The following is a 17416-nucleotide window of genomic DNA, read 5'->3' on the forward strand; positions in this document are numbered from 1 at the left end:
TAAGTGATGACTGAGCTAGAAGCAAGTGAAAATGAAATCATAAAAGGATGACAAGGAGGGAGGATGGGAGTCAGACTACTGGGCTGATGAAAAAGATTGTACGTATCCAATATCCTCCTAAAGCAACAAAGCAGCCTTCTGATATGCCCTGAATTTATGTGTACCTCCTTCAACGGGAGATGCTGCAGACAAGCAAGATGACTGGCACCAGGCTTCGGGAAAGATGGAGTAGAGTCATGGAAATTGTCTCCTTTGCCATGTAAAACCATATAGATAAACAAAAACAAAGAAACAAACAACAAAACTACAGTGTCTTTGACTTTTCAAAGCCAAACTTTGTGCTCAGTATATTTTTCTTCTACTAAAACAAGATTCCGAATGGACCTCTCCCACTCAGAAGCAACAAGACCTCAAGGATTCGTAATAGTTTCAGCAATAATATGTGTGCCAAAGACCATGCTAAGGACTTTAAATTATGTCTCTTGAAATTTCCAGCTGATGCTTGGTCTCAGTCTCATTATATGTAAGTAAAAGGCCCCAGAGATAAAGGCAACTTGTACCACTTCTAGTAGCAGGTGCAGGATTTGAATCAAGAACAGGAATCTTCCAGGGCTGACCATTTTACCAGCCCATTAGCCATATGTAATTAAGGGAAGAGCACTGTTCACTTTGAAGTTCCTTAGATAAAATAAATCCAGTTGCTCATGGTCAGAGGGGTTCTCTGCATAAGAGTTTATAACGAGAGGATGCATGCAACATGAAGTGAGAACTCTGTAAATAAGAGGTAAGAGAAAACAGTAAATATTTTAAAGCCAACACACAGCTCATCTGTAGCTGGCAATACTGAGTTCTAGTAACTAGCATGATGGAAATTTGCTTAATTGAATTCCCTTATGGGAACCACTTTAATGAAGAGATTAAACATTTTTTAGGTCTGCATTATTAACCACATACAAATGCGTGTTTTTAATGTGCTTAAGGATATTTCAAATTCATTTTACCTTTTTTTTATAATACCTGCTTGGAAATGTAATATCCTCGTTATAGGAAATTCAGAAATGTCAGAGGAGTAAAAAGGGTAAAAGTTTCCTTAAAATGGTTTTAATATGCACTAAAGAATTATATTGCCAAAGCCAACAAAAGTGCTCCGGTTGTTCTGGTAGACAAAAGCCTTTAGTCCTAACCTTGGCTACCCCAGAGACTAGTCCAGATATTTGGCACAATTTCTTTAGTATCTGAACCTTGGCTTCCTCTTCTTCAAAATGAAGGTGGGAAGATCTGAACTAAAAGATCTTTAAGGGCTTTGTCTGCTCTGATGTATAATAGAATTCTATTTTGGACACTTCCTCAGCTCAAGTTCACAATGACTGCTTTGCTGGCAAATACCTGAGGTGAAGGTTTTTCCATTGGTATTCTAAATAAAAATCATCTTGCATCCATGAGTAATATATTTATATGTTCATTAGTCCTTCTTTCATTCATTCATTTCTTCCCTCTGTCCATTTATTCAGCAACTAACCTGTCCTACATCAGTTACTAGTCTATTTTATTATGATCCAAGGTGTTTTGACAAAACTGCAATTTTAAAAAGACAATAACCAAAACCCCCCTCCCAAAACCCAAGAAACATTAAGTTTAGTGTGAAAAACAGCCAAACAATGGACTATCCCCCTATCTTTAGCATTTGGGTATTAAATGCTTCAGTGGGTGCAGTGGTGTATTAGGTGCTGGGATACAACCCTAACAGGAGGTGAATTATGCCTGTTAAGGAGTATTCACACTGATGATAGATGCAAAGGTAAACAGGTATTCCCAGTCAGCATGCTAACAAGTATCCCAGCAGAGCTACTCTTAGCCTGTCATGTAGAGGCAGAGTGGGAAAATGTACCTACCTAGGAAAGGGGTAAATAACCCTTATTCTAGCTGCCAAAGGTTTTTCATCTGACAAGAAAGAAATGCTTAGTTGCAAACAGAGGAGAATTCTCTGAATCAGCAAAATAAGAAAGAGAAGTCAATAAAGCCAATAGCCATGGCACTGATGGAGATGTTTCCTGAGACGCCTACCCCACTGGTAAGAGCGATCATATCCAAGAATAAAACAAATTGTCCAGAAAGCAGAGGTTAAGGATTTGAAAAGACAAAGCAAATGTCTAAATCTTAGTGTTCAGAATTGATGAACATTTAATCCAGCCCTCAACTTTGTATCTGGAAAAACTAATGTCTATGGGAGAAAAAATAAAGAGAAAATACTTGTGTCTTTAGAGAATATGTGGGTACTACCAGGGACCATCTTAGAATTAAAGCTAAAGAGGAGAAAAGGAATAGGTTGACCATTGACTCCTGTCTGCCTAAGCTACAGCCTGTATTCTTTTCTACCTTTATTTATTCTGTAAGATAGTAGCATCACTGTCATCTCATTTCCGGTGTATAGGTGAAAAAACTGAGACCAAAGAGATAAAGCAGATTCTAACCACCCCCGCTTCCCTAATCACACAACTAGACAGCACTGAAATCTGGTCTGTCTGCCTGCTCCCAGCCCTGTGGGCTTTGCCTTCTGCCTACTCCCTCTTCTCTAGGCGGCTCTATGGAATCCCCTAGGGTGGCTGCTTCTCATTTGCAAGATACATATTTGTTGTATCCTGAGCGACAGTAATTAATGATCCATCTAAATCAAGAAAAACTTGTTTAGTAAGCACACCAGGAAGAAAGAGAAAAATATAGCAGTGCCCTTTCACTGAACAAACTTCTCTCGGTGTCACAAAGATCCCCCAGCAGACATGGGATGGGTGAATGAGCTGAGCCCTTTGCAGAAGAAACGCTAATGGGCTAGGAGAAACCAAAGGAGCTTTCTCCTTGCTCACTGTAGCACGACTTCCCTTCCCTTTGCTAAGAGTAACTGTTTTACCTCTCCTGTTATGAATCACGAGGTCTGTGTCTTTTGGCAGATCATAAATCAGTTTTGGGAGTCTCGAGGACAAATCCCAGGACTTTTAATCTTTAATATTAGACATGTTTAAAGTGGTGAATATTTCATGAAGGGGCTGTTGCATTTTAACACATCATTAGCAAGTCCTGCCCCTCCCCCATTGGTAAATTACTGCTATCCAAATTCAAGGCTCTCAGCCCTCTGAGTCAATTTTCCTTTCCTCCTGAAAGAACCAGTTTATTAGATCACACACACAGCACACGCACTCAGAGGACCACCCCAGGCATGATGGTTGGGGAAAGCGTACAGAAAACATTATTGCCTGCAAGAAGACACCCTGATGATCTGCCGCATGCTCAGAGGAGAGGAAAGGAAGATATCTCTATTCTGTTTCTCCTTTGTCTTTCAACCATCTTTTGAACATTTCAGATTCTATCCCTGATCCATTCTCTGACTCCCTATACCCTCTTAGTGCCTTTTCATTCTGACCAATATTTATGAAGTCCGGGCTGTTTTTCAAACACTTGCAAGGTGCTGGCCACACAAAGATTGAGACACATTCTAATACACAGAGTGAGTTAAAGGTTTTCCTGTTCCACTCAGAATGCTTTATGGAAGGTCAAATGTATAACATTCAGGGTTCCTTGTTGAAAATAGAAAGCTTACTGGATAAACATAAACATTTTGAAACAAGTAGTTCTGGGTAGACTTTCACAGCCTGTTACTACATAGAATCTTGTTTATGTGGTTTATGCTACACTAAAAAAGAAAGCAATAATCCATAGGGTGTTTAGTAGGTATAGATGACTATCTGTAACCATGGTGACCTGATTTCAATACCCAAAACCCCCATAGCAGAAGAAAAGAATTGACTGATTCCTGCTATTTTTCCTGTGACTTCCACAATAAATAATGTAAAAATAATTAAAGACTTAACTCACAGTTTATATTTCATAGATGTTGAGCTTGTTAGCATATTTACTTGGAGGCTCAGAATCCTCTTCAATGAAACAAGGACAACAGAAAGGCTTGCTCTTCTTGAAGCCAGTTGAAATAAATCTACCTGCCTATGAGAGTTGATTTGTGGACTCTTACCAGTATCCTCAACTCTCAGATGTGAGTTCTCAGTGTCCACTCACTCCCAGCCTGTCTTTTTTTTTTTTATTTCTTCCTTTAAAAAAAAATTCAAGTAGGTTCACAAGATGAAATGCTAAAATTGAAAGTTGCTATATCTTCCACATTCAATAATGCATATCCCCCCCCCATGCTGTAAGAAGTTTGGATCAGGACAAGTAGAATATGATTCACCAAAAGATGGGAATGAAAGCAATCAGACATTAATAGCCAGAGAATTTGTTAAACATAGCTGATAGTTAATCGCTCATTGGACTCATATGGTTGAGTACTGGGGCCAACTCTCCTCTAGGCAGCAGGCTGACCCTGGGCAGTTTCTAACATTTCTGAGATGAATGTCACAAAAATGGTGATTCCACACATGGTAGGACCACAAATTGTCTTTTTCTTTTCAGTGTAAATATGGGTGATAGAACCTAAGTCAAGTGCTTTCCCATTGAGCTCTAGCCTCAGCCATGCAAGTTTTTCAAAATAAGGGTGGGAGGAAATTGTGTGCATTATCCACATGGAGAATCACCCCACTGAGAATACTGTAGCCCCTAAATTTAATTTTTATAGGCAAAGCATCTGTCAACAGTTTACAACTATACCTTGGGTGGAAAATAATGAATTTAACATTAAAACTTCACACTTTCCGAAATGCACTGAGCAGCCGTCATAAGGATGTAGTGGAGCCTTATGAAAACTGTTGTAGAATTCTAAACTTTGGAAATAGTTCATGGCACGCTAAAATGAACTTAACTTTGCACAGTGGTGACTGGTTGGAGGCCCTGGTGCAAACTCACACAGACATGGCCAGGGAAGAAAACGAAGGGTCACAGTAGTGGGCAGATAGATACAAGGGGGAAAATAAGCACAAAAGAGATAAAGAACAAGACCAGAGCAGAAGAAAAAGAAGAGAGCAGGTGAGAGGAGAAGAGACGTAAACAAACAAAGAGGTAAACTGCAGGCAAAGCACAGTTTCCAAAAGAAAAATTCCGAAGTTTCTTGAAGGAGTTGACACCATAGACACAAAGAAGAAAGGCTGGCTCACACTGGAAAACATTTAACTTTTCTACTTATACTTGGACAATACATATATTATATCATACTATATAAACACATATCGATATACACATACACATATAAATATATATGTAATCAAATATGACATATAGATATATTTTGAAAATAGGCCCTCTGTCACTACTTGACTATTTCCTGTTTTTTTTTTAATCAAACGCTAAGCTCCATTAATCACTGAGTAATACCTTTTTTCCTTTGTCTCTGTGGTGTAGAACTGAGAACTTTGGTTGAATGTGTTTAGAATCTATTAGATAGACAGATGTGTAATTGAATAAAGAAATGAGCATATGCATAAACTCTGTGTTAACCACAGTACGCAGTGGATCCAGCACACTTTTTTCATGAGTCCTTTCCTAAACTAGCAAGTTGATTATTTTTCCTGGAAAACAAGGGAAGCAAGAACCAGCAAATGTGTAGATGTAATGTATAAAAATATTGTTTCTTTTTACTTCCAGGGGAGTGCAGTTGTCATGAAGGTTACGCCCCTGACCCAGTCCACAGACATCTATGTGTTCGCAGTGACTGGGGTCAAAGTGAAGGGTGAGTGACTCAACACCTCTGGGAAGGGGAATAGAACACACATTCATTTATTTCCCAGTTTAAAATCTGCAGAGAATAAGAAACTGTATAGTACATAGCCCTAAATGAGATTATCTTTACTAAACCTCTTCCCAAAGGCACTGGAAGATGGGCTAGAATGATTATAAGAGCCAGAGGTAGTGTATTACTACAAACAAAGGGTATCTTTCAGACACAACAGAACAGGTGCCCATATGAACTCACAGGAACTGTGATAGTATGTAAAAGAGGTCAAGCAAGATAAAACAGCAGCATTGTATGGGGAAAAGTAGGCATGGGGTCCGAACCATGAGGAGATATTAGCATGTTGATAGCTTCTGATAGTTTTCTTAAAAGGTATGACCCTTGGTAGGTCAATCTCTCTCCTGGACAAGTCTCATTCCGAAGACTATTTGATCAACACAAATTACACATGATTCATGGATAGAAAGGGAAACAGAGAGAGAATGTGAAGCTGGGTGGGTAGGGAGACAAGGATAGAGATTAGATGAGTTGTATATTATCAAAAAACATTATATGAGCATCTCCAATAATTAATAAAAGATTATTTTAAATGTAAATCAAAACACACTGTATACACTATACACACATACACACATGAACACACACACACACACACACACACCTCTGCATACAGCCCAGTGAAAAGTAAAACCTATTTCTTCTGCTCAGTCACAGTTCAATACTAGTGGCACATGACTGCTGAAGCTTCTGGAGAACAAACACTGATGCTTTATTCATACACTGAAACGGGAAATAGTATGATGAGGAGGAAATGAGTTTTGAACATGAACTCAGAAATAAACAAGTGAACTTAATAAAAGTGTCAAGTCCTCTGTAAAGTGTCTAAGACATTCCTTTAAAACGCAGACAGTCACCTATAGCAGTTACTTCTATGGAATGTTATTGTATAGCTTCTGTTGAACAGTTTGGCTCCTACTTACTTCAGACTAATGCCATGTCTTGTCTTCTTGCCTTCTTTTTCGTGCATTATGTCCTCAGACCTTGGCCTTACACAACACTGGAGAGGGGCTATGATCTGGTAACAGGAGAGCAAGCCCCAGAAAAGATTCTCAGGTGAGTTTAAAGTCTGACTGGGATATGATACTTGGGAAAGGAGAAAGGATAGACAGAAGGTGTATTTGTGCAGTCTCAGAATGTTGATCCAGAGTCTCACTGAGTATAAAGGAACTCTCACTGGCACTGATGCAGTATCATAACCTGGTTGCTATGGGAATCTGATTCCAGTTTGTCTGGATTCTAGACAGGTACTTGAACTAGAGAAGGCATTACAGATTATTCTGTCTACCTACTTAAAAAAATATATTTTACAACCCCAAACTCTCTTCCTATTACCTCTGCTTGCCACCACTATGAAATTGTGTGTAAAACTTCTATATTTATCCAAATAAAGGCACACAGTGAATTAAGTAGCAGTACCAGGCAATGGAAAGTTGTTTTAAATTGATTTAGAGTCCACAGTCTTACCCTCTGTGCCAGACTGCTCCTTTGAACTTTTTATGGAACTCCTGCTGGGCATCGGATTACAGGCAAGCAGAGCTGCAATAGTCTCTGTCTTTACAGTATCCACTCATTACTCATGAGAAGTTAACAAACACCACAATGTAGTGCAAGGGCTGAAATATGAATAAACTTAAGAAGCAAACATCAGAATATGAGCAAATCTGGCTAATGTCATGCCTTGGGGAATACAGAGAATTCAAGTTGGGTGGAAAATGCCCTATAAGGGAGGGAAGAGGGCCCCCTTTTGCTTTTACTCTTTGCTTCCCGGGGAGTTCCCCAATGGAAACTCTTACATTGCAGGTCTACTTTCAGCTTGGGCCAAGGCCTCTGGCTTCCGGTCAGCAAAAGCTTTGTGGTTCCACCGGTGGAGCTGTCCATCAACCCCCTGGCCAGCTGCAAGACTGATGTGCTCGTCACAGAAGACCCTGCAGATGTCAGGTAGGGAAGTCGTCTTTAAGACCCTCCGTAGAGGACTTCTTGTAGTTGCAAAAGTCCTTCTGTTTCAGAACCTCAAACACTCTTATGAAGGAAAGAGTTCAGTAATGTTGATAGAGGTCTGGAAAATGTAAAGAATGTTGTCAAATCCATCTGTTCTTAAAATTCTAGAAGCATCTTCCATTGTTGTGCAGCATTGGCTTGTATTCCACCACCATGACTCTCCTGGGATTTGATTTAGGAAACAAAAAAAGAAAGAAAAAAAAATCTCCATGGCTGATACATTATCTCACTCACTGTGAGATTTATGATGGATGAGTTTATCATATAAGCATCATTAATTAGCAGTATGCTGGAGAATCTTGAAAGTTTGAAAGGTGGGTTCTTTTCCATTGTGAGGATGATGTTCTGGAAAATCCACAAGATTTGAACTCCCAACCTGTCCAACCCTTTGATCTTCACTCATGAAATGAATGTGACTGCTTTATTCCTTTCGTGCCTTGTACCTTGAAAACAACTTCCTTGCAGACTCACTCTCCTTTCTTCTAATTAGTGGCTTATACATTATGCTGTCCCATTATGTGGTGCACATCTCAAGGCCAAAGAAAATAACTTCCTTAGCTTTGTAATCCCCAGTTCCTAGTACATATTGGACATGTACTAAATGTTTATTGATTTCATTAAGTCAGGGGTCTTAGATCTGATCCTAGTACAAGTCTGGATGTTTCTAGTGTAGACTTATTTCTCTGTCTCCAATTTGACTAAAGGAAACCTGTTAGAAATTATGACGTAGCCATAAATAAATCCAGCCTTAATTATAAAAACAGCTTGCTTACGGCTTACTGAGTTGTTAACTAAAATTAAAACCTGGTGCTAATGACTACCTGTGACTATGGTCCTACCACTCGACAACTGTCACAGGTTCACTATAAATTGAACTGCAGTGAACATGTGTTTGTGTCCTCTCAGAAATCCTTGAGAGGTAACTCTCAATATTTGCTACATTTCACATGGAAGGATGAGAGTAACATGCTTTTCTATGCTATCAGTTTGTTTAGAACAATGGTCTTTTTAAAAATGATATAATTTGGGGGCTGAAGAGATGGATCAGAAACTCAAAATGTTTTCTATTCTTCCAAGAGACACAAGTTCAGTTGTAAGCACCCACATTGTGTGATTTACAGATAGCTAGCTGGAACTACAAATTTAGAGGAATCCAACATCCTCTAGGGACTTAGGAGGCACCTGCACTTATGTGTACATGCCAACACATATGTACACATAATTAAAAAGTTTAAAGAAAATTTAAATACTAATTAAGGTAATAAATGAATAGCATTTATAAAATGTAGAAGCAAGTTATTTAAAATTAAAGAACAAAACAATTTTGAACATATAAACTGATGTGTCATGGTTTCTATCATTTTCATTTGTCTAAATATAGAACTGGAATAGATGGCATTTGATGAAGCTTGTTAAAGACTCTATTGCATATTGCAAAGCTAGAACAAGGTGCAGCGAATAGAACCACTCTCAAGGAGCTCTAATGACCTCAGCTGAAACCCTGTAAAGGCACTGTTTGCTTTCTACAAAGCTCTATGTGGTTGACATTGTTCTTGGGATTTTAATGAAGATACACTTGTCAGATGTTGCTGTGGGTGAGCAGCCCATTTTCATTTTGTGTAAGCAATATAATGCAGCCAATTCTTATTTTCTGTGTTTCCAGTTGTCTGTCTAAAAAATGAAGACAGCATGCCTTCCGCATCAAGTATAAGAATAACGGCTCATACCCACTGATGGTACCATGTGTACTAGTACTGATTACTGATGCAATTGCATTTTATTTTTAAATTATCATCTCATGTGTCTAGGCTGTTATTTGCATTTTATTTATAAGCGTTAAGCAGGTAGACAAAACATGAACTTAAGGCCTAGATTGTGTTCTTCTTTGGAAGTGATGAAGCCCAGTTTTGGCCTTTAATCAGCAAAGGCAGACAAAGATTATAGTCTTCCATGTGAAGTGATTTGTACTAAGCTACTGGAGTCTTCCAAGCTACATTAATAAACCTTGTTTGACATAGCATTGCTCAGGCAAGCATATCATGAGCATTTAAAGAATTAATAAGTTCCAGTCAGGTAATATGTTAGAAATTAATAAATAATAGATCATAATTATAGATAACCAATATCACTGAAATGGAATCGCAGCAAAGAGATTAGAATGAAGACTGTGGTGATTGAACCATAGGGGAGGCAGAAGTACACACTACAGTAAGATTCCAGGGGTAACTTGAAGGTGCATTGCAAATTTTGGCTGGGATTCCAAACCTGTGATAAATTTGGGGGCAAAGTATGAGACCTTTCACAACCAGATCCAGAGCAGCTGTGACCCATTGTGGTAGCTGAATTTACTGTAACTAATATCAATACATGATCAGCAGCAAAAAAAAAAAAAAAAAGGCAACTAAGGTTTTGTATAGTTTTCACAGGAGTGTAAATTAGCTTAACCACTGCAGAAATCTGTCAAACAGTCTCTACTCATGTTGTATGTACAGACATCTAATTATTGACTTCACCACTAAGTATTTATATAACAGAAACTTGTGTGTCTCTGTATGTGTGTGCGTTTGTGTGTGTATGCATGTAATAGTACTGAAACACAGAATCCAGACACAGAAGAATATAGATGTTTTTATAATGATTTATACTATTAGGTTTACTGATTTTTGAAAACCTTTGTGTTACTTTGAAGGTTAATGACTCAAAGCAGGTTGGAGGGCTTGGGCTGATCATTTGATATTTTCATCATAGCTGTGCCTTTATAAACATTTTCCTCCAGATAGTTAGCAAAGTACACATTGCTGTGAAAAACTTTTATTTTGATTAAATATAAGGTTCAATGTTTAAAGTTACAAACCTAGGAGTCTGGCTGAACCACGCCCGTTCACATGTCCATTATATCAGCTTCTTGCATTCTAGATTTCCTGTGCCTCTGTTTACCCTTGAGGACATCGAAGATAGAAGAATTTTTGCTTTGCTATTGTTTTGTTTTCTGTTTGTTTTTATTGTTTTGTTCTTATATTGCACAATAAAGAGAGAAGATTGAATAGTCTAATAAAGTGCTGAACTTGACAATGATTAGCTCTCTAGAGACAATAATTATCATGCCTCTGATGGTAGTTTAATGGATTTTTTCCTCTTTTACTTTTTAATTCTTTTCCCTTTCCCTTGCATGAAGGGTGCATCCAATTGATACATTTTTAAATCAACAGTGTCTTGGTGGTAAGTTCTTACACTAATCTTTGTGTCATAAGATTTAGGAAAGAATTTAAATGAGTATGTGCAGTCTCCTGCAGTTTGCCAGGCTTGTGGCTTTATGGACATAGGCATCTCTATTGAATAAATAAAAAAAAAAATATCAGCATGTTTGGGTATTCAGAGGATGCTTTGAGAGGTAAAAGGGGAAGAACAAGTTGTTTTCAGAAGATAAAAAGAACATTGGTTATTAAGTGTAAATTGTAATGTAAATTGCAGAAACGGCTTGGCTGGATAGAATCTAAGGTGGAGAGGAAAGGTTTCAAGTCAGAGGGGTAAAGGGGCAAATGAAGAGGGTTCTTTTCTGGAAGCCTCCTATTCTTTAGCCTGCCCCAGCACGAAGCTGCTGGCAATGAGAATTTCAGTACTAGAGACACTAATGATGTCAGCTACAAAGGTGGGGTAGCTAAATTTCATACGAATTCCTTTCCGTTCTTAAGAAAAAGATTGAAAATAGCTTGTACCTGGTGCCTCTTGTGTGCCAGGCATGGTGCCAAGCACCCTAGGGTTACAGACATGAATAAGGCTTACCTCTGCTTTCAGAAGTCTCATGGCTTAGCAAGAAGTGTGGAACAAGAGGCTGACTTGAGAAAGAAAATAAAAGTTCCTTGTGGAGAGGGAAGCATGGCAAACAGCGCTTCTTGCTGCACACTGGGCCTTCTTCACAACCTCGCCTGGAGCTGGATCTTCTTATAAAAGAAATGTGAGAATAGCTATTGTAGTTAGAATAATAATCATCCACGAAACCCAGCATTCGGAGCTCCTCAGTGATTTTTCTATGATCTCAATCAATGAAAATGAAATTGTGAACTGCTGTTAATTCCTGAACAATGTTGAAAGAATAATGGGACATCAGAATGCAAGCAAACGTTGCACACTTGGTGATCATTTTCGCATTGAGTTCATTTTGAATAGAATTAAGAATTTCTTTTTGTTCTTTTGCCCTTTCAATTTTATGCCCTGAGAATTTATTGAACACCTATTATGTGGAGGGCTATGTAGTAGAGATGTAACATATAAGGCAAGAAGCTCAATGAATTAGATGAGACAAAAGCCACAAACAAACAAACAAACAAACAAACAAAATGTACCTTGTAGTATTCAATACAGAGGGAAATTTCCAGACAGAAAAAAAATCACAATACTAGATAGGATCAGTCATATCTAAAGGTTAAAAAGGAGGTTTTACAGACGTGCAAATCTCTGAGTTATATATTCAAGATGTTACTTGGTCAATCACTGCTCTAAGATTACCTGGAAACCTGTCAGAAACACAAATTCTCACAATTCATCTATGATACATTGACAGTAGTACCCAAAGGTATGAGGCCCTAATGTTTAAGCCTCATAAATACCATTTGTTTTTATATTTAAAAAGGGTTTTTTATAGATGTTATTAAGACTTTTTAATGTATCCTGGATTTCCTGGCTTAGGGTATGGCCGAGAACATCATAGGAGGTGCTTTTTATAAGAGAGAGGCAAAAGATATTTGACACATCCTAGAGAGAGTGTGAAAGAGTAAAATGTTAATATATTACAGTCATGAGCCAAGAAAGCCAATAGCCAGCAGAAAGTAGGAAACATAAAATCAAGACCACACACACACACACACACACACACACACACACACACAGTCTCCACAAGATGGCTGACCTTGATTTCAGCCCAGCAGTACTGATGTAAGCATTCTCCTTATTAGTCTAGCCACCTCAGTTTGTGTGATTTTTCCACAAACATGGTAAACAGATTCCACCTACTGAATCGTGTATTTGGGAGATCAGCCCACCAGTTTAATGGAGCAGGTTTTTGGATGATTCAGATATGCACTGATATCTGAATCCAAGTATATTAGGAGATGAAACAGAACAGAATTTCCCTACTCAACTAGAAAATAAAATACATGAGGGCTTGGTCACTCTAGAGTAGCCCTATCTCCTGGTATAGTAGGTTCGTATGTTCCTAAATGTTACAAGGATGCATTAGTCCTATTTCTCTCATCCTTCCTTTCTGGTTTTAATCTGGGATGCCTTCTTGTACATACTGTTGTGCTAATATCCAGTCTTATAACCTGAGACACTTTGCCATAGTAAAGAGATCTGTATTTCTCCATGGCTCAATATGCCTGACTCTGCAGTACTAACAATATCTCATGTAACTCAGATAAGTCATGGCACTTGCCCAAGGCCACAGCCAGTAAATGTCAAAATCAGGATTTGAATCCTGGAAACCTGGACCATTTGAGCCCTGGTTTCTCATATGGAGGCTTTGATGCCTCTGGCCAATCACGTGACTGTGGTCACTGTTTCAGATCAATGCTTACAGGAACAAACTGCTTTACCCACCTTGTCCTGAATGACAAGTTCTCTCTCTAAACCAAAATGGTAGGGAACTTAGCTTCATGCATTGTGATTACAAGTAGTGTAGTCCCCAGGGAAAACTCAGAACATGCCAAGTATGGGATATGAGGTAAGAAAACACCACAAGTTTCTTACCCATGAACAAAGGGCCTGAGGCTGGGGCTTTCACTTCAATCTGACTGCAGTGGAGCAGAAAAGGATGCATGTGAAAGACTCTGGGAGAATATTAAAGATAAAACACTTGTGCTATTTTCTCCCACCTCTTTCTTTTCCAAGCTGTAGACCACACAGACCAAAGGCAGTGTCTTTAATCACTATGTTCTGTAAATGTGAGCCACTCGTGCTAAGGAGAAATCTTAAGCATATACATGTGGGGGTGCTTGCTTGTGTGGTAGACAATGTGCTAGCTCAAAAACTATAAAGAATAGCAAGGTAAGAAATGATGGGAAAGGCATAGATTTTGGTAATCAAATACAAGCTAGTCGTGAGTTCTGAGTCCATAGCTTGGATCAAGTCAGTTTCCTATTCTGAAAAAAACTGGAGGAAGAAGCTAGTGGCTTCTTTCATATGATGGTAAATATAGAGGGGTTTGGATTTCACAGCATGTGCTATTTGTGTTCAGTTAGCAAAAGGAATATTTATCTTTCTGTCTAGGTACATATATATGTATGCATGCATGCATGTATGTGTCATCTGTATACACACTGCTACATACTGCAAAAAGATATTTCTCTTTATATGGTAAAGAGCAGTAGCACAACTCTGTGGGTTGAAAGAAAATTGTGTGGAAGGCAGTTTGACAACATGGCTATTTAACAAAAACAAAAAAATGGCAGTAGGTGCCCCCATACCCAGAGTTCAGGACTTCCCAGACATGAGCATTTGAATAGGCTTATATTATGTTACATGAAATCCCTCCTATGACCTATGTCTCAAATCCAATCAGAAAGTGGCTGGCTGCCCATAATCATTAGGTCTGTAATGCATCAAAGGGTACAGGTTATCTAGCAGGTTGGTATTGTACCATTCTGGTTCAGGCTATTTAACTCTTCTCTCTCGTATCGGTGTGCATAACACCTTATGACAATATAAAAACTAATCATCAGACAGAAAGTGTCTTGACTAGTTTGAGGTTGATTTCTCTTTTTCAACCAAAGTAAAATTTGTTGTGATTTCAGAAATATGTTTTTTTTTTAATCTAGTTGTTATGAGCAAACAATAGCAATCACGATACCCACTGTTGTTTTTTGTGCTACTGGATCACCCATAACTCCTAGAGAGGTATCCCATACCTTTGACACTGTACTTTTATTTTCTGCCCCTTGAACTCATCAGACCCTGGCAGAGAAAGTATATTTATAGACACACATTTATAGACAAGTTAGAAATATATTTCTGTTTCAAGTGTGAGGCTGCTATGGGGCCAGAAGTTTCTTGACCCATGAAATAAAAAATCAAGCTCTCAGACTCCTCCCACCATCTATCCCTCCCTTATCAGTTCTACAGAAATTATTTTCCTCTCAAGGCAAGAGATCTTTAATAACAGACTTAAGAGTTTATAACCCCAAGATTGGATTATCCAAAGTGAGTAGAACACACCTCCATGAAAACTTAATTTCCAGCGCTACCATTCATTGGCTAACCTCAGCCAAATTATTGAAGCCTTGATAACCTCTGTTTTTATCTAAAGGTGGGAAAAACAACCACAGTCATAACTTTGGATGTTCCTGAGATGTAAACTACATCTTAATTGCATACTTGTAAATGACAATGACCAGCTGTGTCTGGTCATTGTGTCATCTGTGTCTGGATCTGTCTAAATCCTTTACAAGTGTGAATTCTAACTCCTTCCAATTAGTGGAATAGTTACTGTTTATTTCCAGATGAAGAAGCCAATGAATTAACTCCGGTACACAGTATTACTCGAGTAGTAAGTCAGTATTTAAACTGAGACCATTAATCTAGTGCTTTACGCTGCCTGCTGTGGATGCACAGAAATGTCTCAGTAAAATAATAGGTTACTGACTTTCCATTGTGGGCAAGTATTCTTTCTTAATTTTTGTTTTTATTTTCATTTTTTAAGTTTTAAGGTATGCATGCTTGTATGTGTGCAGGTACACATGTGTGGAATGCACATATATGTGTATGTATGTGGAGACTACAGGACAACATGAAGCACAGTTCCTCAGAAGCTATTATGCTGCTTATGAGACAGTCTTTCAGTGGCCTAGGACTTGCTGAGTAGGTTAAGCTGGCTGGACAATGAGTGGACACCATGAATCTGCACTCACTAGTCTGCCTGTTGTTTGGCTCTTTGGTTTTGTTGTTGTTTGTTGTTTCAGTTTTGTTTGGGTTGGGTTTTTACTTTTTGCTTTGTTTGTTTGTTTGTTTTTGATTTTATACTAAAGGGCCAAACTTGATTCCTTGTTCTGTCCCTCTAATGGCGGGCATGAATCCTTTCTACAAATGTAAAATAAAATATAAATGGGGAAAAAAGATTGTAATTAAATTAGGAGTCCCTTTGACAGTCTGCTTGGAACATAGAGTGTGACATCTGGATTTACACTAGACCACCAGATTTCTCCTTAGTTCTGGAAAATAATGCCCCTCTAATAAAAGTCTGTGTATAGGCCACCGCACTTGCTACCTCATGGATAGATTCTTGCCTCTCTTCCCCTCCTTTTCCACTGCCTGTCATTCTGCCAGTGAGCCTGGAGACACATATATTTTTCCCATTTTAGTTTAGCGATCATAATAAAAGTGAAGTCTATTAGGATGAGTTTCTGCCCGGGCTCTGTAAATCTCTTCAAACACTTCACAGTATGGGATTTCTGTTAGTCTTTGCCACAGGGAAAGCTGTACCATGCACCAATGGGCAGCCCAGGTGGAGGGCTCAAGACACAGCCTCTGCTAAATGAAACTCAAAGGGAGACTTTAGAATATAAATATTGAAGTGACCCAGGTTGGATAAATGGGAACCAGTTAGCTAAGCTTCCATCTTACATACAGGAAACACTAAATTATTAAAATTTTAATAAATGTAATAATAAATATTTGATGTTGAATTATAGACGGCTTTGCAGTTACAGTGAAGCTGAGAAATGACTTGTTATATCTGCATTAGAAGTTAAATACTTTTCAAATGGGACTTGCAAAGCTGCTGCAAGTCACGACATCTTCAGACTAAAAGGAGAGAAAGATATAAACGTATGTACCCTGGGCAAGTATCCTGAGCTGGTTGTGAGAATTTGAGAGAAGCTTATGGCCATTGACTGTTGCCAATCCTATTCATTTATTGCCTGTGGATGAATGTGTGGAAAAGGTTGTCAGTGTCAAAGGTCTTCCTTAGTTACTCTCCATTTTATTTTTTAGGAAAGAGTATCTTAGAGAACATGTAGCATTCATCCAGACTGGCTGATGAGCGAGCCCCAGGTATCCTCCTGTCTCGGCTTTCCTAGCACTGGGATGCATGTGCTCCTGCACATGGTTCTCGTTGCTGTCCGTGCTTTGTGTTCACATTAGGGATCTAACTCAGGTCATCTTCATTGCATGGCAGGTATTTTTCTAATTCAGCCATCTCCCCAGGCTGTAACCCTATGTTTAATCTCGTGTTTAACTGAGAAGGAAGTTGACATCCTAAGGACTTAAGCAGAACAGTTGGAGGGAAAGCATTGGAAATGAAAGGTAGACTTCTGACCTCTGCTCAATCCCTCATGCTGTAGGATCTCCCTTCATGTAGAGCATTTTTCCACTTGGTATAACTCAGAGTGATTTTAGTTTTAGGGGAAAACAACTTGGCTTGAATGACTCAATGAGACTTACATTGAAATGCTGTCCTGGGAAAGGTGAAAGATATGCTTACAAGGGAGATGTGATAAAGACTAAGGGATTACATACTAAGATTCTGTCTTTCTTTCTTCATTTTTCTATTATGATGACTTTATTCTTTCCTGCCATGTAGGCCATCCCGTCCCATTCTCTGCTGCCTTCCATCTTTCAAGGAATTGGTGGGAATATTCATGTGTCATTAAATATGTGCGTTCTTTGTTACAAAGGAGTAATCCTTTTCTTGCATGATAT

General features: G+C 38.6%; 1 protein-coding gene across 4 annotated transcripts in view; it reads left to right on the forward strand.

Annotated features, from left to right (window-relative positions):
* The window catches only part of Astn2 (astrotactin 2), a 917671-nt gene that overhangs the window by 416972 nt on the left and 483283 nt on the right, over positions 1-17416 (forward strand). For 3 of the 4 annotated variants that reach the window (XM_034502232.2, XM_076934798.1, XM_034502234.2), the window contains 3 exons: positions 5581-5665; positions 6707-6781; positions 7529-7666. In XM_034502232.2, the coding sequence (XP_034358123.1) occupies positions 5581-5665; positions 6707-6781; positions 7529-7666 (298 nt within the window). The remainder of the gene's footprint in view (positions 1-5580; positions 5666-6706; positions 6782-7528; positions 7667-17416) is intronic. The other variant, XM_034502233.2, reaches the window with a different exon arrangement.

This window comes from Arvicanthis niloticus, chromosome 5, assembly GCF_011762505.2.
Source record: "Arvicanthis niloticus isolate mArvNil1 chromosome 5, mArvNil1.pat.X, whole genome shotgun sequence".
Classification (NCBI taxonomy): domain Eukaryota; kingdom Metazoa; phylum Chordata; class Mammalia; order Rodentia; family Muridae; genus Arvicanthis; species Arvicanthis niloticus.